This window comes from Accipiter gentilis, chromosome Z (assembly GCF_929443795.1).
Source record: "Accipiter gentilis chromosome Z, bAccGen1.1, whole genome shotgun sequence".
Classification (NCBI taxonomy): domain Eukaryota; kingdom Metazoa; phylum Chordata; class Aves; order Accipitriformes; family Accipitridae; genus Astur; species Astur gentilis.
In genome coordinates, this window is record NC_064919.1 from 74,141,821 (window position 1) to 74,162,799 (window position 20,979).

A 20,979-nucleotide genomic window follows, 5' to 3' on the forward strand; every position below is an offset into this window, starting at 1 on the left:
GCCGGGGCTTGTGCTGGCGGCTCCCCTCTGCCTCCATCCAGACTTGCGACCTTGCCCACCCACCCCCCCACCCCCCCGGTCTTCTCCCCCTGCCCCCCCCAGCCCCCCCCCGCGCAAAGAGGGTCCCGGCGGTCGGCTCCCGACCTGGCCCACATGCATCGCCCGTCCGGCCACTCGGCTCCCCGGCGTTAATGTCCATCTCGGGTCCGACGAGACCAGCTCAGAGGTGAGGGCGAGGCGGGGGCCGCGGCGGGGCGGGCGGGCGGGCCGGGGTTGGGCGCCCTTCCCGGGGGCACAGGGCCGCCCCGCCGCCCCCGGACCCGGCGAGGTGCGAAGGCAGCGGCCGACGGGGAAAGCGCGCACCGGGCGCCGGGCGGCGGGCGGCCCCGGTCGGCAGCCGAGCCCCGCCGCGGGAGCCGGGGGCCGCCGCGGGTGCCCCCCCGGCGGGGCTTGCGCCCCTCCCGGGCCGGACGCTGCCCTGTGCCGCCGTCCGGGCCGAAGGGAACCGGGCTGGGGGCGGCCGCCATCCCCGGGCGGCGGGCATCGGGTGCGTGCCGTGGCTGAGTGCGGGCGGGGGGACCGGAGAGCGAGGAGGAGAGAAGAAAAAAGGGAAGGGGAGAAGGGAAGGGGAAGGAGCAGGGAAAAGAAAGAGGAACAGGGGAAGAAAGAAGCGTGGAGGAGGAGGAAACAGCGAAGGAGAGGGAAGCGAGAAGGAGAGGAAGATGAAAGGGAGGTGGAAACAAAGAGGAAAGGGGAAAGGGAAGGGGAAAGGGGAAAATACTGAAACAAGGGGAAAGGGAAATGGGAAGAGAAGGGGAAAAGGAACGGAGAAAGGGAAAGGGGAAAGGAAGGGAAACAGGAGGAGGATGGAGAAAGGAAAGGTGGCAAGTGGAGAGGGAAGGAAAGTGAAAAGGAGAGAAAAATGAAAAAGAGGAAAAGGAAAGAGAAAGAGGACTGGGAAGGGGATGGGAAAGGGGAAAGAGGAGAAAAAAAAGAAAGGGAAAGGGAAAAGGAGAGGGGAAGGAGAAGAGAGGGAGAGGGAAGGTTTGCCTGTAGCACAGCAAATCTGCACATCCGCGTACCCCGGATCAGCCTGGTCTGCCCTGGCCCAGCCCGGAGACAGGTGCCGTGGTGCTGCCCGGGTGCTGGAGGAGGACAAGCACAAGGTGACCTGCCTGCCAGCACAGGGAGACGGTCACACCCCCACCCGCAGGCTTTTGGGACCTGCCTGCCCATATCCCCCAAAGCAGCTTGCTTGGGCACAGAGGGGCTGGAAGCCATCCTGTGCCTCCCGCTCCCACACCTCTCGCTGGGGAGAGCCCACCTCCCTCGCTCTGGGAGGCAGTAGGGGTGGGAGGCTGAGCTGGGCACAGGTTGTTTCCCCCAGCTCTGTCCCCAGGCCTGGCCGGCGTGGACCAGGCTGATCTGGGGTGCGAGGCTGCTCAGCTTTGTCTCTGGGCTGGCAGGGAGGGGGCAGAACTGGGGGAGCGCAGCAGCGGGGGGCTAATCCTGTCTCTCCTCTCTGCCAGGGGCCCGTGTTGGAAGGAGATCTAAGATGAAGTTATGGGATGTTGTGGCTGTCTGCGTGGTGCTGCTCAACACGGTCTCCACCTCGCCCCTGCCCACCGGTAAGACGCCTCTCAAGGGGCCCCCTTCAGTGGTAGAGGGGCCTGAAGACGATCTCTCCCCCACCAGCCTGCTGCCTCCCTATGCTGTGCACAGTGACTGTAAGAAACATTCCCCTTTGTAGCCACTGCTGTCTGTCTTGCTATATCCGCTCCCCTTTGCTCAGGTATCTGGGTGAGGAAAGGACCCCCCCCGCACTTTCTGCCCCTACTTCTCGCCCAGGCAGGGTCACTGGTTCTGGTCTGGCTCCAGCAGCTCCAAACCAAGTCATCCTCCAAATCTTGGGGTTGGCAATTGTGGTGGCAATGCCCCCCTTTTTCCCCCCACCTCCAGTCCTATTTTCCTGGTAGTCCTAAGATCCCTTTGGTTGAAAAACCTGGCGAGATGGGAAAGGTAGTTGTATGCAGAGGAGCCAGGAGCAGGATCAGGTGCATACACCTCGCAGCGCAGGCACTTAAACTCCTTCCCCACCACTTCAACCTTTCCCTGCTCAGACCTGCCAGTGCAATTATTCACTGCCTGTAGTGGGCGCAAGTCCTGATGGAGATTGGACTCCATGGTGGGAGGCACTGTACACATCCTAGAGTGCTGCTGAGTTCCATTAAATCTTCCTTGGATCCTGATCCTGAAATTAATGTGTCTGCATGGAAATTTACAGAATAGTAGCGGTGGCAGGGTTAGGAGCTTGGTGCAGAGCAATCCACATGAACCAGCTCACAGTAAGGCAGCTTACAGTCCAAATGACAGATAATAATAATGCCTCGCTAATAATAGGTCTCCTACAATAGCAGATACAGGATTTTCACAGTGGTATGTGAGCGTTACGCTAACTCTGGTGGCTTTTTAAAGTGAGAATTAATATGACTCAGTAAGAAGTGGCAAAATACTCACATGAATTGTGGAGATGTTCACTTAGCAAAGGCACAGACGCAGCTTGGAGGTTGCTGCTTTTGCCTTTGCTCAGCCCTCTCTGTTTAGCTCGTTGCAGGATGCAGAAAGTATCCAGTAATTGGGATTCGTTTTTATCGCCTTAGCTGGAGGCATGTCCTTTCTCTGCGCCTGCTGCAGCTCCAGCCACAGGCAGCCCCGCTATGGTCTCTCTGGGAGCAGCCAGGCTAACGCAGCGTGGAGGCACCAAGTGGGGAATCCTGTGCCGTGACTCCTTAGTTCCCTCCCCAACACCCATCTCCTCTTCTGCACCCACATCTCTGTCCTTCCTCATTTAGTGTTCTCTCTTTCCTTTCCTTCCTTGTGTTTCCCCCCCTGCTGGAATCTTGCCTAGGCTGCTGCCTCCGCCCGTCCCAGCCCGGGCTCCTGCTGCTCACAGACCAGCAGCCCCTGACATGTTTTCAGCCCCTCCAGGCAGGGAGGTTGGCCAAAAGTGCTTCTTCACAGGGCTCCAGCCTGCCACAGCTGGGGGGCCGTCATGGTGACCTTGTCCACGGCAAGCTGCATGGTGGGATAGGTACTGTCCTACAAAAGGCAGTGATCAGCTTTTCAGGCCACTGTGCTGGTCCCCTCTGCACAAGCTTGCTGCACCACCCGTGGCAAGAAGAGCATTGTCGGGGGGGGCGGGATCAGCACCAGTCAGTTTGTAGGTCTGGCACAAGCTGCAGAGTGGCAGAACATTAATGCTCCATCTTTACAGGGTGATAGTATTAGTATGATGCCTGCTTTTATCTTGAAACTTACTTCTGGGAATATGGTTCCTGGTGAGCTGGTTTCACCATAGCAGCTCAAGGGCACAGGCAGCAGTAGCAGTCTTGTCTGTTCCTACTGTCCAAAACTTCTCATTGTTGCATCTTTTTTGCCTGTGGATTGGGTAAACAAGAAGCGGGAAGAAAGATGAACTGTGTTGTAACTGAGCAGTGGTAGTAGCAATAGACAGCCTCTTCCAGAAATCTGTGTTTCCAGGGTACAGACGTAGGCTTTGCCAGGCAGAGCTGGGTCACAGGTTATTGCCCAGGATAGTTATTTGAGAAAGGGCTGATAGTTTGGTCTCAGTCTCTTAACCCTGGAGATCACAAACAGACAGGCCTGGCTGTAAGGGGAAAGTAAGCAGTGCTGTTATTCACAAGGGAAATTGAGGAAACCCCAGGGAGTTCCTGTGGTCTTTGCATGGCAGCAGTTTGTGCAGCACCCATGCCCAAAAGTCAGAAACTCCTCTCTGCTACATTGCCAAGTCGGATGAGTCAGAGGAGACCTGCAGAAAGGCAGCTGTAAGAGAGCAGTGAAATACTTCGATCCACTTTTACTCCATTTTTAGTTGATTTGAAAGTGTGTGGTGCCTGCAGAACAGTCTGCAAACAACAGAGCCCATGAGGCTGATCCTACCTGGGCACATCACTGCCTTCCCACTGCAGTGGCACTTTGTTCAAGTCACCACCATCAGTGTCTCTGACATATTTGTTTCTCTCTGCTTACCATTTGGTGGCATGCACCCTTCAGCACATGGAAGACATAGAACAGTATACAGAAGAGGAGTCACGTCTACACCATCTTGACTTCCCTGTCCTCTTCGAGGTCTCTTACAAGCAGAGGGCAGTGTGCCACGAGCATGCAGGCACGCTTGCAGCTCCCTGGCTCATCTGCTGGTGGACCTGCCCTGTATTAATATCTCTGTGGATGCTGTTGGTCAGCAGCTTCGCCGAGGGCCTTTGCAAGAGGCAGCTCACAAAGCAGTTGGGAGTGCTGTCGTTAACCCAGGTTGGCTCATCTGCATAGGGCCGTGTGTGGGTGCTAAGCAGGACTTGGGTGCTGTGTGCATTCAAAGCGGGGTGCAGTACTGTCCCCCAAAGCAATCCCTATGCAGGCTGGGTGGGGAGTAGTAGCCATGCTCCGTGTGCATTGCTCTTAACTCCAGAGAGGTCAGGTCACCCGTATACCGCTTGCAGCGGGGGTTGGTGGGGGTTAGAAATAAAGTCCTGCTCCTAAGGGCAGGCCAAACACATTGCTGGAAACACATTGCTGGAGCACAGATCAGTTCTCCCAGGCCCTTGACACCTTTTTGTCTTCACATTTGGTGGGATTGCTTTCCTTGCAGTGCTCTGAGGTCACCTGATGTTACCCCATCCCTTTCAGGTTGGCTTGAACCCTTCCTTCATTCCAGCCTATGGGCAAGGTCCTAACCTCCTGTGCTGATCAGGTGTAATGTGCTGACCTTTGCTGTTCAGGGCAGTAATTAGAGATGGCAGAGGGTGTTGGCAATTGCAGTCTTCTGCATTTTTTAGTGGACTGGAGACTGGAGTGAGAGTAGCCTCCATAAATGCAGTGCATTTGAGATGAATCCGTAGGTGTTTTAGGTGTCAGTGTTCGTGGGGTAGCTTATTTCACACAAAGAGCAGCGTAGAGCTTGTGAGGTTAGAAAACCCTTTCTGTGTTTCCCGCATGCTGCAGTCTGCTGGGGGGAAGAACACAGCTTAAATAGCAAGTGCAGACAGAGCAAAGATAAACCAAATTATTATAAACTGAATACTAAGTCAGCAGCTTCAGAAGCGTGACAGCACAGAGGGAGCCAAACACTTGGTTTGACTTACATGCAGTTCCCAGCGAGTACATTTTGTAACTGCTTGCTGCTGTATGGCTATAATCAACGTGTATGTGAGGACTGGAGTATCTTGAGATCCAGGGTATGATATATAGTCTCTTGATCAAGTGAGCATCTTTAGTAAGATCTAGTGGTAAGCATGTAGAATTAAATGAAAAATCTCACCATGGACTTTTCCCTCCTAACAGGAGTAAAAGGTGGTTTTTTGCATTATGACGTCTGACTTACTCTAAGGCCACTGGATGGTCATTTGTTGTTGGAGCTCCTTTGGTGTGTTTGTTATGCTATAAGGCACCACGGTATGTGTACATTATACCTCTGTTAAAAATTCTTCATACCCCTGCTAAGGGGTATTTAATGTTAAGCATTTAGCTGGCAACATTACCAACTAATATGGAAAGTGTCTAGAATAAACAGTGATACTGTAGGGCTCTTAAAGGCAAAACCAGTATTAAATTTTACTTCCAGCTGAATGCATTTCCTTCCCTACAATATTTATTAGGCACATTCAGTGTTACAAACCAGAACTCTCATGTTTCTGTCCAGGCTTTCCTGCTCAACACACCTACAGTGTGGCAGATGCGCTTTAGTTTAAGATGCCCAGAAGCTACAGAGGTAACCTGCCCATGTGCAGTAAATCCAATGCATCGGAGGGGTATCTGCCACACCAAGCAGGTGCCACGCTGCGTCATTTGATCTCTGTGTATCTGGTGCAGCCGGTGCACCCAGCCAGTGTCAGACAGAGTGTGCCTGTGTCCTTGGGCCAGCATATATATAGTAAAGTTCGTTTGCATAGGCACGCCCAGGTTATGTAGGCATCTAGAAATCTCAAGCATTCAGGCTGGCCTGTTCATGGGCAAAATTCTAGAAAAAGAAAAACAGGACACATCTGGTTAAATCCAGGTGCATGTAGGCCTAGAAGCTGGCTTCTCTGCAGTCTCACGTATAAATATTGAATATATTCCTATGAAGGGTATTCTGGGACTTAAGGAGGAAAGGGTGGAAGTGCAAGAGAATATGTTTTTATTCTCATTTTAAGAGTTATACTTTGTTTAAAGTTTTATGTCTTTGCTGCTTTTCAATTTAGGGACCTCAGAAACTTCCCAGTGGAAGTATGGATCCTTTTAGATGTTTCATAGGTAGGGGTTGCTAGATAACATACCTCAACATGCTTTTCTCAGTTACCTTTCATAGGCCTTTTCAATATATTTTAGAAATCCCCGTGTTCAGAGTCTGCAGATGACAATCTGCAAAACCCTTCTTGAAAGGCTGAAGAATTCAGCTGCGTAGTAACTATTGATGAATTGATGGGGGAGGCATGATTTGTCCACTAGAAGAGGATCATCGGATTGAAAGGTTGTAATGTCTTTATAAATTATACTGTTCCTGATTAGGGCTGCGTAAAGGGGGTTTAAAATATTTGAAGTTACAGAGGCTGAGATAAGCCACTGGGATCATTGACTCCCATCCCCCAAAATTGCAGATGATCGGGATGGACATCTAGTGCAAATATCCAGTCTTCATCCTCCCTGCACACTATCAGCTAAGCAACTGCAACTTCAGACTTGCAGTACACAGGCAAGACCCTGCATAACTACACTTGTTGTGGATTCTCATACTTCTGAGGTAATAAGTTAATGGCAAGCAATAAATGAGGAATACTAAATATTGTAGCATAGCCATGTTCAGGACCATCAGACATCTAAATAGGCCACTGCCACATTAGTGCTGGTAGAGTGGTTGACACTGCAGAATAGTCATTTTTGATAAAACCCGCTGTAGTCTCTGATTAAGTGATATTTGGTAAGGGGAACCAAAGGAAAGATTTCAATGATTCTTGGAAATCCAGTCCTGCTTAAAAGAAGAAGAAAGAAAATAGAATCAAAAAGGTTTATTTGAGACGGGTACAAACAAAGCATTAAGACACAAAATATACGTTAAAGTATGTGTGTTTTTAAGATCAAGGATAGCAAATTAATTACATGAGGCATTTCGAATATCAGCATTCTTTTTAAGGAATAAAGCCACATCGTATGATTTAGCAGATATTTAGGGTGTATGTATTGGTACAGCACTTAAACTGAAACCTGCAGGTACATTTCTCTGAGGTCAGTGGGACTTGTACAAATGCTTTAATGATTATTGAACATGAATAAGCTTCAAAAGAAGCAAACAGCGAAATCAAAGTACTCGTTTTCCTGTGTTGGGGCCAGGCCGTGTTACAGAAGTATGCCAAATCTTCTCAGGTGGTCACGTTTTTAGAGGCAAGCTGGTTGTATCCCCTTTAACTAACAAGCTACACAAAAACATCTGGAGTACCTCTGCTCCCATCCCAAGCGTGTAAGATTTCTTTGGCAAAACCAGCTATTACTCAGGAAATTTCTGACGGGGAGGTGTGGATCCAGCGTAGCGGCTGAGAAGGCGCTTGCTCTTCTGAGCACACGCCAGCACTGTCTGGCAGGCCATGGTCCCCACATCCCGACATGAGACCTTCTGCAGCAGAGCACGTAGCACGTGCCCTAGAGCCAGGGACTGATTATTATAATAATAACATTTTCCAAACTGAAATATTAAAACTTTTTGTATTGTTCCTATTGTAAACACAGGGAAATGCAGGTAGTGAAAGGCAAGAATGGAAGAACACATATTGTTTATAGGTCAGATCAAAATCTGATTGTAGCAGAGATTGCCACAAGAGGGGCATCAGATGGCTCTGCTTAACTGTCCCCAGGGAAGAGACTGGGATAGGGTCCCTTCCCGCTGCTTTGCTGCCTGTGCTTTTTCTTGGGAACACCCCTAATACCCAACAGGAGATGCAGTGTAAGAGCACAGGCAGCCCGGGAACAGCTGCTGTTATTTATTTAGGAATGCTGTTCCCATTCAGAGAGCTGGCACTAAAGTGGGGCTGGGTGACCGATGTGGGTTTTTAGTGATGTCATGCGAGGGCTGGGCTGGATCACTTCTGCACCAGGGGTGCTAAAGAGAATTTCTTTTTATTACCGACAGTATTTCCTCCATTAAAGTCTCAGCACTGTGCCTGTTAGCTGGCTGCGTGCGTTCTTGCTAATAGAGGTCACAGATTCCATGTCCCACTCATATGTACTCCTCTGAGGTTCTCACAGGGTTGGGACAGAATGAAATTTTAAGTGTAAACCCAGGTTTTACTGGGAAGCTGAGTATTTACTCAGCATGGTATGGATTTAGAGGGGTACAAGGCCATAGTAAGGAGACAATAAGGCAGGTATGTGCCTTGCCCCGGTTTGGCTCCTGCTCCGTCACTGGCTTGAGGCACAGCACTGCCACTTTTTCCTGTTTCCCCTTTTACGCTTTTTATGCCGTAACTTCTTGAGATGCAGAGACTGCTTCGTCGGTGCTCGAGTACCTGCACAGCCTCATACAGTAAGGTCCTAGTGCAGTCAGGCTCCTGGCAGCTGCTTCAGGAGCTGTCACAAAACCTCAAGAAATGTCCCCAAAGTCAGGCAGGATCTCGTGAACGACCCCACCTGGAGTGGATGAAGAACAAGAAACTCTTGTGGACAGGTCAGCTTGCCAGACAGCTTCCTTTTTTTCACCCAGTTCATCTGACCTTGCTGTTTCCCCTTGCTCTCGGGGAATTCCCCCAGCTGGGAGCAATGATGATGGTCCTGTTGTTTCTCCCCTTTCTTCTCCTGGTGGGAACCAGCATTTCATACCTGTGAGAAAGCAGGCACGGGATGCAAGGGGAGGCACTGCCAAGCATGGCAGTGCGAAAATACCAAGTACTCTGCAAATTTGCCATTATGACCAACACATGGGAAGTGGCAGGGTTAGCCAGTGAGCTACAAACACAAATCTTGGCTGCTCCATCAGGAGCAAGCACACCAGGAAGGTTAACCCTGTGCCTTTTTCCAGTGCTGCCTTACCGTTCCTGACTGGTGTGAGTGGCCCCAGAGTCATCCTCCAGGTTACTTAGCACTTTTCCTTGATGAGAGACAAGTGACACCGGTGAGAGGCTCCGTTTCTAAGGGCTGTCTGAGTCAGAGGGGAGGACACAGCGTGTCCTGGGAGCTGGTGAGGCAGGGAGTATTAAACATTTAAAGATGAGCTGACCTTGGTGTGTTTGATGCTCTGTTTCCTAATGGACACAACTGACTGCTTTCCATTTCACTCTTAGCCCCACGGATATTTATGCAAGCCGCGAAAGCAAAGTCATGCCTCAGAGAGGTGGTATTTTAATTGTTTAAATCCTGAGAACCTTTTAGCATAACTATTTTTAACACCTGCCTTTGCTTTGATGCCTGCATGACAGGCTTTGTTTTTCATGAAAAATATTTCATTTTCAATAAAATAAATTGTTTATCCCCACCACAGTTGATGCTTTTTTACTTTGCAAAGCAGAATGATCATCACATTAGTAATTTTAACCTCACTAAGGTCGCGCTTCCACAAACAGGTTACTCTGAGGGTCTGCTAAAGCACGTTTTTGTGGTGTGAGGTGGTGGGATTCTGTGTTCAGACAGGGCATGTCCACTATAATAAGTACCTGAAAACACGACTGCAAAGCAAGCTAAATACAAAAATAATGAATAAATGGTATACCAGAGTAATCTTCATAAGCAAGAAAAAATGAGGATGATTCATTGCAGTCACTGTTAGAGGCACATTAATTGTCTCTTTCCCAGTATCAGATAATGTAAAAAGAAACATCTTTGTGAGTATAACTTTGGAGGAATCTTAAAAAATAACCAGGAAAGAAAGGATGTTAAAATATTTCCCAATGAAGGGTGCAGATTAAAGTACCAGAACTGTATTTGAAAAAGGTCTGTTTGATCCTAACAAAGGTCTAGGTCTGAATTTTCTAAATAATGCTTACCATTATAATGAGCTGGATTAACCCCCTTGAACTTTGAAATTGTACTTTAAACTAGAGTCTGAATGCTGCTGTTTGAACTCTTCTAACTGAAAGACAGCTGTGCCTAAGTGAAATATCCTGGTAATTTTAGTAAATGTTTGGCCTGGCATTTTGATATAGTAGCCACAAATGCATGCATAAAAGCTACAGTGTAAAACAAAAATCTAATTTTATCATTTTTAGTATACCTTGTGTGACTTCTATTACATCACTTTAGTGCAGGATATGCAAAGTCCCAAATGACACTGCAGTGACGTGATTACATTTTACTGAGACCAGTAAGGAAAACTATTCTATAAAGTACAAACAGTTTCAAATAACTCAAAACATCAAGTTTTATGAGATTTTTTTTTAAAAAAAAGGAAAACCCACTTATATAAATGATTATTTTGCTATTAATATAATTCGAGCTTTTCTTGTAAACCATAATAGACAGCATGGTGAGAAGAGATTGTAGTTAGCCTTTTAAATCCATAAACAGGCACCAAAATGAGTAACTGGGTTTTTTTGCTTAAAAGCTGAAGATCCATCTGTTCCCACTGAAATCAATTTGTGGTCAGGTACAAACGGAGGGTTTCTTGCTCTACCATGCTGGGTTACTGCCACTGCGGGGGAATATTTGGCTTTAAAATAAATCTGTTGCTAGTAAAATCAAAGGAATAGTTTTACAAAATGTAATTGTGATCACATTTGAACAGACAGACAGAAATAAATTGTCCATTTTTCCTTAATGGAGACTGTTTTCTTGAATGTGACGAGTTTGGTTTGGATACTCATTTAGATTTATTTTATGTAGAAGTCTATCTGAACACTATAATTTATTCTTCTCAAAAGCACAGGCATCAGACCCCGCTCGTGCTGGCACGTGGTGTCTCTAATTAATTGGAAATGCAAAGGCAGACCGTGGGGGGTTTGCAGCGGGGAAGATGCCCGGAGGAAGGCATGTTTCCCTGAGTGCCCAAAGCAGAGCTCCGGGGTGGCTTTCTGCAGAGGCCGGTGGGGAGCACCGCAGGTGTTTGGCTGCAGGATCCTGTTCCCGTACACGCTGCCAGCTCTTGCAGTACCCAGGGGACAGGGACTGTGCTCGGGGACGGGCAGGTCAAAGCTTCAGGTTCCAGAGAGCAGAGCAGAGAGGCAAGAATTTAAGTTTGCATTCAAGAGGGATGTTCCTAACCCAAGAGGTCAAAACTATGATCTGAGTGTGCCCTAAAGGTTCAGAAAGCAAGCAAACAGCTTGCCAACTGCAAGCAGAAGATGCAGATATTCTTGGTCTTTTAATTAGTATTTTAAATGAGTCTCATGTCTTCTTTTTTTTGTTTGACTCCTGGAGTTCTGGACATTTGGTGTTCATCAGCTCTGCCGCCAGCCTGGTCACTCTTCTAGATTCCCTTGTGCACCAGTGCTGTGATGTTTCATTTTTTCCTTTTTTGCTTTTTTATTAATTTTCTGGTTATGTGAGAAACTTCTGGCAGACCAAGAGCCCTGGTTCAGCTGGACATGGGAGACAGAAAAGGTACCCAGAGGCAGACTAGCACTTCGGCTGCCATCCATACCCCCCATTCTTGATACTCCAGCACTAGAGAGCAGACTCTTGCTCTGGTTGCCACCAGAGGAAAAGGCTCTGCCTGTTCTTGCCTGGGTGGTCAGGTCCTTGCCATGGCACTGAAAGAGGGACCGTGGAAGGGAGCTGCAGGAGAACGAGACGAGTGGGAGCAGGACACATGTGCTGGCCACAGCTCCCGCAGGCACCGCTGCCTACCCCACGCTCCTGCCGGTGGGGTGCTGGGCAAAGGCGGTGGAAGAATGCTTGCACGTGCCCACACAGACACCTTCGAGGGATTTCCCCAGACTTGGTCGGTCAGGAAACAGCTTTCCGAAACCTCATGACTTTGCACCAGCCTTGTGAGTATTCATGGCACCATAGTCTAAGTGGTGGGGCTCAGCCCATCACACTGCCCCAGTGGGGTCTGTGAGCCTTTTTCCCATGCTGGGAACAAGATACGAAGAGGCCCCATGTTTCCGGAGGGAGGATTTTATATTTCTAGAACATATGGTCCTTTCCCTCGGGAAATACCTGCTTTGAGGTGCATCACATGTGTGAGCCAACCTTTGTTAACCTATATTCAGCACATGCTGTTGGGGGCTACTCCCATCCTGTCCTGTTCTATCCTAGGTGGCTCTGGATTTTTAAATTGTAATTCCTTCACACTCTGGAGCTTGGTACCAGGGACTCCTGCTCAGAGACCTTTACTGCTTTTATTGCTGTAGTATCTGAGCATTTTCTGCTGGCACTTTGTACAGTGTGACAGGCATCTGTCGTGTTTGTTCTCTCAGCTTTTCCACCAGAAGGCAAGTGTTGTCAGTAAACTAGTTTGTTTTGAAAAAAAAAAAAAAGGTGTGTGTATAATTAGATATATTTGTATGTGTGTATGTGTAAATACAACACACATATACACACACACGCAAACTGTGTATGTTATGGGAAGGGATGATAATACGTGCTTCTCCCAGGGGTGTGAAATACCCACGGAACGCTCTGCCTGCTGCACAGTCAAGTCAGCACAGTCCATGCAGTGTTAGAGAAGCAAAGCTGCTGGGCTATTGGCCTTTGTTCTGAGACTACAAACATTTTCTAAACAGTGTTGGAGACAGAGGGGTAACTGAGACAGAGGGGTAACTAAGTGCCCCTCAATCGAGTGCTTTTATTCAGGTTGCAAACCAGCACTTGATGCCAAGGCAGCCCATATGACTGGTGGTGTTCCCTGGCCTTGCAGATCGGCTCAGCACCCCCTCCACCAGCAGCAGCAGTTACCACAGTGCAGAGGCCAAACAAGTGCTCGGCATGTTGTGGCTGTGGTGCAGAAAGGCCTCAGCATCCCTGGAGCACGTCTACCAAGTGCCCATCAGGATGGGGTGGTCCTGCTGTCAGTCTTCTCCACCTTCCCTTCTGTCCATTAGCCTTTTACCATCTTTAGTCCTTGGTCAGTGGTTATTGCTTACTCGCCTATGATGTCTGGTGGTAGCTTCTTTAGCACTTACCTCTAGTGCTTTGTTTCAACCCATCACGCCTGGTGTTAATGCTGGCATTTCCACTTGGGTGCCCAGGGTCATGCTTCAGGTTTTTTACAGCATTTTGTTTCGGGCTCTCAGGCTTCGCACCTGTAATTACTGGACAGCTGAATATCCCTACAGGGTCATGACTGGCACCTTGGCATAGGCTGCTAAGTCAACTCTCACTTCACTCTTGGCTGTTAAGGTTTCCTTAAAACCCCTGTGAGCTGATTGTGGGGATTGGAGGTGTTCCTTGAACAGTGCTAAATTATGGAAGCAAACTTGGAGTATATTGGCAGTCCAGTTGGAAGCTGCCACAAAGGGTATTGTTGCATTGATCATTACTAGTTTGGGGCCCCACAGGCAGAGGGTGTTGTTGCTTACAGCAGCTTGCAAGGACTCACTGAGGAGCCCAGTAACAACAGCTGCCATTGTGTTAACATATAACAGCATGTGTGGTTGTAGGTGAGCAGACACTGACCACGGTCAATAGGTCCAGCACATTTTCTTGAGGAGACCTCTGTGCCCACTGTTCCCACTGGTTCCCTAATATCACCCGCGTGCCTTGTGTCTTCTCCAGTGATGTAATGTCTAAATACTGGGGGTCACTGCAGGAGTCCTCTCAACAGATTTGGATATCTGCTTGGGATATTTTCCAGTCCCGTGGGCTGAAGGAGAAGTCGACCCTGGAGACAGCAAATTGGCGTTCATCTTACTCATAGTGCTGGCATCCCCCCCATTGAGTCTCCCAAGTGGCCTGATGTTGCAATAGTGGATGAGCTGAACAGGGGTCCCCAGCTTTGTTAGATATATCAGCCATGCACACCTCATCCCAGGTTACAGCTTGGAGCGCTTCTTGCATGGTTTGTGTTAGAGCCCTAGTGAGATTAGCAGGATCAGTCGTTCTGCTAATTACCCCATTTTCTGGTTGCAGCAAGTCCATGTGTGTAGGTAGTGCTCCTCTAGTTGGATATGCTGTTGGCTTGATTACTTGATCTACTTTTTGGCCTACTGCTTCCACCTTCTGCAGTGTTGACACCCCATGCCTGCGTTAGCAGCATTGCATAGGGCTCTTCTGTGATATGTTTCCTCCACCTTAAAAATCATAGGCCACTCGCAGCGCAGAAAGCTCTCAGCAACGTTAGATCCCTTGGTGCAGTTGGGGTGGTGATCATGCATGAACCTGGGTAGATGTCAGCGTGGGCTCTGAGCAGGCACACAGTCCACAACACGGGACTTTCCTCCTCCTTATCTACCCTCCAGGGTACACTTGGACTCGCTTGGGCAGGACAGTGCCTGAACCCTGTAACTGTGTGAATAATATTTAACCAAAGTAGACTCCTGCATATAGCACTGAGCTATTTTTGCACCTGATTTGCAAGTTTAAAAATGATGTGCCTAGTTGGGTTGTTATCTCTTCAGGTAATCCACAGTTTTGTTTCTCCCTTCTTAGGTGGGGGAGACTTACTCCCCTCACTGCACTGGCAGCGTACCAGGCTTAGGATAAGTGTGAGGCTGAAGGCTGTAGACAAGAATCTCCACGTATAGGTTGGGTTTCTGTGTAGCAACCTCCTGTCCCCTTCCTGATGGTTGACCATTGCATGAATTTTGTTAAACCCTAGTAGGCTTCCCTGATGGTTGTATTTCACTCTCCATAGCCAACATAGCCTGTATCTGTGTCGGGGCCAAGCTTATACTTCAGCAATGGGGGCTATGCCATCTCCGACACAGATGGGTCATCTTGCTTGACTGAGTCTAGCAAGGTGTCTACCCCTTCTTGCTTTTAAGGAGTGTAGCCCACCCATCACCTTGACCTGGACCTTGCTCAGTAGAGCAGTATTCATATGGTGTAGCCAGACCAGCCTGTCCTGCAACAGAAGTGGGTGGTGCATCCAATGGACACATCTATCCAAGCTACACCCCTCCAGTAGGTGTTTTGGTACCTGCTACAGAGGTAATGACAGGGGAGTGTAAAAAGGGTGCGCTTACTGTTGGTGTCGCAGGAATATGGGGCTTGGTGCAGGGCCCTGCCTTGTTCAGGTCCCGTATAGCTGTATAGATATCAGCAATCCCTCCTTCATGTCTTTTGACAGTCGCTGGTCTGCGAGATTGTTGCTGTTAGCATGGATATCTGTAAAACAAAGTGTAATTCACTTTTCCCAGTCCCAAACTCTATAGGATCCCACTCCCCATGTGCTACCCTTATTATGAGAAGGTACAAGGTTGCTTGCCTTCATTAGTCTTTTACCAGTCTGTACTATTTTGCTGGAGCCATCCATGAAAGACTGTCTACTTCTGATCCATCACTGTTTTGTCATGGAGGGGGGCCTCTAGGATGTGGCTGCTTCGGAGAGGGGTCCAAGTTCCTCCTTGTGTGCAGATGGACTGTGTTTCAGCAGGTTTTTGCACTACTGCTGCCCCCACGTCCTCTGTATTTGGTGCTTCTGTTGAGGATATGAAGGTACACATTTGCTAGGCAATGGGAGGCAACCTGATGTCTTCCTCTCTCATGTTAAGAGAGTCCATTCCACAGTGTATGGGCTGGGTGCGTGTGCTGCCTGGTCTCCCATCAGGGCTCCTGTCTGTTACAGTGCTCATTAGGGAAACGTGGGGCTGAGCCTTTGCCTAAAGAGCTGTTTCTGTCTCAGCACCTGACTGGGTGAAAGCCTTCCTGGCTTAGTGAAGGTACCAACCCCTGGCCAGGTGTACTGCTTTGGGTATCGCCTTTCCCAGTGTTTGCAGTTCTTGGGATATTTGTAGGGATCCTTCTGGAGGTGGAGCTCCCGTACATGCAGGGCTGCGTGCGTGACACTGGTCTGTTGTGTGAGTGGGCGCTTAGGAGTTAAGTACAGAAAGAAGCATACTCTTAGATCTTACTGCAAAGGAAGTGAGTCCTCAAGTCTTGATTTTTGGCACAATGAATGAGAAAAAAAAAAAAGTGTCAATACTGCAATGTAGTTTATGTGTTTAAGAGACAATCATTAATAATACAACATAAGAGCACCTACACATGGCTCCTGACAGCCTGACCCTCCATTAAATCACTGTATTCACTAAAGCAGATCACAATGAGGGATTTAGTCTATGGGAAGTTTAAAGGTTTCAAAATAAAATTCTTTTCCAAATCATGCTGAAAAGCTGAAATCTGAGAACATTTCAGAACACATCCAATTTCACCCTCCTTGAAGAGGTTCGTTCTGTTAGTATCAAAACATTTCATTGACTTCAACATTTAATTTACTTGAATAATTTATCACTGGTAGGGTATATATCAAGCAAAAAATTAAATAGCTTATGTTAACTTCATAAAAAACAAATGCATTAATAACATTTCCCTTGAAAATTAACATAATACTTCTATTCTGACCTATTTCTACTCAGTCTAATCAGCATCTTGTGATACAAAATACTTCAATGAGAAATTTTTCAAAAGCTCTTATAATAATTATCCCCTAGAAGCAGTAAAAAAGCAGGCATTCAGCCAAGAATAGCTCAGCCTGGTACCCAGGAAATTCCCCTTTCTGTCCTGCCCAAAAACCGTATTGGTAGGTGGCTTTGACAATACTAACTGCTGCTGCTGTGAAAACACAACCATTAAAAATTATAACCACGAAATTGCTTCAAAGAACCCTCGTCCTTTTGCTGCTTTGCTGGGAAGAGCCTGTAAAACCTCTCTACGGTAGCTTCATCCACCCATTAACTAATATTTGTATCATGACATGCTTTTCCTTTCCTCGGTTGTGACAGGGCTCATTCAGTATTGAAAGATGTGCTGAAGTGCTACCAAGCATCAGCAGACACCTACAGAGATACATACATATCTCATTTGGTTTTGCCCAAATGAGTTTCCATTATGATCTAAACCATTCCAAATTCTCCCTGATTTCTGAGTGTCCTGGGTATGCACTGTGAAGTGATGGGCAGAGCAGCTTGCATGTGTCTAACGTTCTTGAGCCATGAATGGACAAACTTAATGACAACTGACATGTGACAAAGCCTTTTCTCTCTTTCCCAAACAGCTAATATGCCAGAGGATTATCCGGATCAGTTTGATGAGGTAGTGGACTTTATTCAAGCCACCATTAAAAGACTGAGGAGGTCGCCAGATAAACAGACTCCGATTTTTTCTAGGCGGGAGAGAAACCGGCAAAACGCAGCCGCAAACGTAGAGAATTCCAGCAAAAAGGGAAGGAGGAATCAAAAGGGCAAAAATCGAGGATGCGTCTTAACAGAAATACATTTAAACGTTACTGACTTGGATCTGGGATACGAAACCAAAGAAGAGCTAATTTTCCGGTATTGCAGTGGATCTTGTGACGCAGCTGAGACCACCTATGACAAAATTTTGAAAAACTTAACCAGAAAGAAAAAACTAGTCACTGACAAAGTGAAGCAGGCTTGTTGCAGACCCACAGCCTTTGATGATGACCTGTCCTTTTTGGACGATAATCTGGTTTACCACATACTGAAAAAACATTCCGCAAAAAGGTGTGGATGCGTCTGATGGCTGCATGCCAGCAGCGGTGCCAGTTTTGCATTCCTGCTATGATGCAAAGAGTGGGACCAAGGTTCCTGGGGATGTATCTGCTCAGAATGGAGAAACGAGGACCAAGAACGCAGAATGAGGGGTCGTGAGAGCCGGGCGAGGGCGTGAGGCAGCATAGGAGGATGGAGGCTTTTGACGTTCTACGGGAAAGTAAATAAAAGCTCAGGTGGAGATGCCGATGGCTGGATGGCGTGCAGGCTCTCTTTCCCGTTTGACACAGTCCACCATCAGTGAGACTCGGATCCATGAGGAATGTGCTTAAAAACACAACCCTGCCATAACACACTGTGTTGTAGTTACACCATCTGTGCCAGAAGCTTAGCTGTGGACTAGCTTAGGAATACCTTAGTCATCCCCTGTGCCCTCAGCTTTACTGAAAGACACATTGTGCTGCTGCTTATTGAAGGGTGGTTCCTAAGCACTTAGGGCAACTTCTAAGCTGTAGTAAGATTAACCTCGTAAGATGATATTGGGCAAATATCAAAATTCCCAGTTCTCAAGTTTTTTAGGGCCAGTATCGATATGAAGCAAAACAGTTCCACTTACTGGTTAAGTTTGGTTACTTCCATCTTGTGTTTCTTCAGAGCGAGTGTAGGATTTCATTCTTCTGCTACCTGTGAAAACGTTGTGTTTTTAAGCACTTCTTCCTAGTATGGTGAGAGAAATAACAAGCCCGGCCTACACAAAAATGTGTTTCTTTTGGTTTACAAAGGACTAATGTCACTTGCGTAACTACATTTCTATTTGGTCATTGTGAGTGAGCAGAGACTACTTGATGCAATGCATCCATTCAGAGTCATAAATATACAGAAGATATTTATTGAGATTAAGTTATTGTTATTTATTACTGTTCACTAATGAGTCTCCTTATTTATTAAAGTTTCTTTTCAAAGGTGCCAAAGTGGTGCTTAGGGGATACAGAGAGACAATGGAGTTGGGAACAACGGTCCATGCGTTTGATTGAAAGTGTTAACTTGAATGCAAAAAATCACTTACTTTACCTTTTTTTTTCTTTTAAACAAAATCATGATTATATGCACAAAATGTAGTGCCAAAGCCTGCAGCCCTTCCTCCTGTTCACTAACACTTTTGCAAATTACTGCAGCCATACATGCGCAGGAGCAGCAATGGCTCTGGACAAATGAGGGTTGCAGGACTTGGCTCAACATTAGCAATTTGTTAGGAAAACTAATTTTAGTCTTATTTAAATGTAGCCACGTTTTTTTCTCACACTTTTTGCCAACTGACCTCATATAACTATTGACAGATGGAAAATAATCACGTTTAGCCTTATAATTTCTTGTTATATTTATTTAAGCTTTTCCTTCCGTATTTCCATATAGAAGAGGTTAAATCCCTCTTACTAGTTAGCCCTGGATTTAATATAGCCTGCAGGTAAACAATTGTGTTAAATAACCAAAGTGTTTTGTATAATTTGCTGAAACGTTACAGGATCATACCCACACAGCAGAACAGTCAGTTTCCTTAGGATGAGAGAGGTTGTACAGCAAAGGCATTTATAACTGACCACTAATGCAAGCTCTTCTTCTGGAGACTTTTTTTCCCAAAGGAGCAGCAGTGCAGGTCACTAGACATACCTGACAACCCGTGAAGCATCAACTCCCATAAAAACAACAGGAAGAAAAAAAATCCCTACTGAAAACCAAAAAATGATACTCTGACCTTTTATCTCATGCATGCAACGGCTTTCCATACTCATTTTGCCCTGGGCCCCTTGGGGCGCCACAGAAGAAGGGTCTAGAGGTCAAAAAAGTCCAGAACAGGCATAGAAAGATATACCAGGTGTATGAAATGTAATTCAGCCCTGACCTCCACTGCTTTCCTGGGTGGACGGAGGGCAGCACCAGAGCCCACTCACAGAGTCCATTCTCGCACTGCCATGGGGATACCTTACCTTCCATGCTGGGCAGGGCTGGTACAGCTGATACCAGCACCAGCATCGGCATGATTTGGGCAATAAAAGCCTGCCAAGCTGAGAGTCAGCTGCACTGCTGGGCGGTTGACCAGCAGCAGCACTCAGAGGTGCGCTTTCCCTTGCCCCAGAGCATTTTCTGTGCAGCTTGAAGAGGCTGCAACCAAAGCAAATCACTATGTTCAAAATACAAAAGGGTAAAGTTTGTGATTTTTTTTTTTCTGTTTTTTAGACCTTACTGAAGACAGGAGTGTGCTTTTCTGGAGTTTTTTACTTCACCTGCAATTTATGTCTCAGTCATTTGTGTTAATCAACCAAAGTTCTCTACAGACTTTATTTTTGTACAATATTCATTTTATAACTTTTTACAAAATAAAACTCATTTCTATTGTTACTTGGTTGTTGCTTGTGCTTCTTCCCCATTGTACCACTTCCAAGTTACAGTATTGCCTGGTTCCCAACCCCATGGGGCAATGCTGAAGGGCCAGCAAGCCCTCTACAAAGTGGAGCTTTCCCTTCCTATCTCACCAGCATCTTTAATGTGGATCAGAGATGTCTGTAGCTTCTTAGCAGAACATAACATTAATGGGCCACTGCAATAAATGACTTGAAAATGCATGGTAAGCAGCGACACAGTAATCAACCCAGTGGCAGGCTTGAAGCCTGGTCTTACCCAAGCTGTCCCCTGCCCATGTGGGGCTGCAGTGGCTCTGTGGTGGCCTTGGCTAGGCACAGCCACAATTCCTGCACTCAGAGATTTGCATTTTGCTTTGCTAACCTGGGCATTACATCAGTTGGACTTAATTCCATCTGCTTTGGCAGTCCTTTTCCCTTTGTCTTTAAATGGGAAAACACAACTTGAGGAATTTTCTTTTCCGCCACCATCATGGAAAAGATGAGGGCAGGTTTTGTGGCTGCGGCCAGCAACATGTTCTCAACTGTTTTGTGTTAAGTGCTGCAGCTCCCATCACAGAGCCAATGATAAACGCATGCAGACTTAAAGGTTTTGACACCAGGCTCTGTACTCCTCGAAGCTGCTACAGAGAGGAAGAGGGAGCATCTGAGCAGTGAGCCAGTGAGCAGGAGATCAAACACTCTTTCTCTTAATGTACAGCATATGGATGACGTGGTTTCATTTGTGCCGAGTGAGGCCATGCACGCAGCTCTGGCCCAGCCACTGGAACGCAAAGCAAAGCTCCCGAGCGCTGCTTTTGAAGCACATGGTATTGAAGACACTCTTCCTCACGTGCCACCGCCTCCGCTCCTTGCAGCAGAAGCCCAGCCACCATGCACAAAGGCTGCTGGTTGCAGTCTGGTTGGATACGGCACGTATTAAATGTTTCGCTTGAAAATGACCTGCAGCTGCAAGTTCAGGGGAGATCGTG

General features: G+C 47.3%; 1 protein-coding gene across 2 annotated transcripts; it reads left to right on the forward strand.

Annotated features, from left to right (window-relative positions):
- Nucleotides 1-126: 126 nt before the first annotated feature.
- Nucleotides 127-19,988, forward strand: GDNF (glial cell derived neurotrophic factor). Of its 2 annotated transcripts, none has more exons than XM_049794332.1 (3): nt 127-226; nt 1,530-1,628; nt 17,135-19,988. In XM_049794332.1, the coding sequence occupies exons 2-3, from the start codon at nt 1,556-1,558 to the stop codon at nt 17,617-17,619; spliced, it is 558 nt and encodes a 185-aa protein (XP_049650289.1). In that variant the 5' UTR covers nt 127-226; nt 1,530-1,555; the 3' UTR covers nt 17,620-19,988. The 2 variants fall into 2 exon arrangements, with proteins under 2 accessions (XP_049650289.1, XP_049650290.1); XM_049794333.1 differs by having other exon boundaries at nt 1,530-1,727; nt 17,135-19,911.
- The last annotated feature ends 991 nt before the right edge of the window (nt 19,989-20,979 follow it).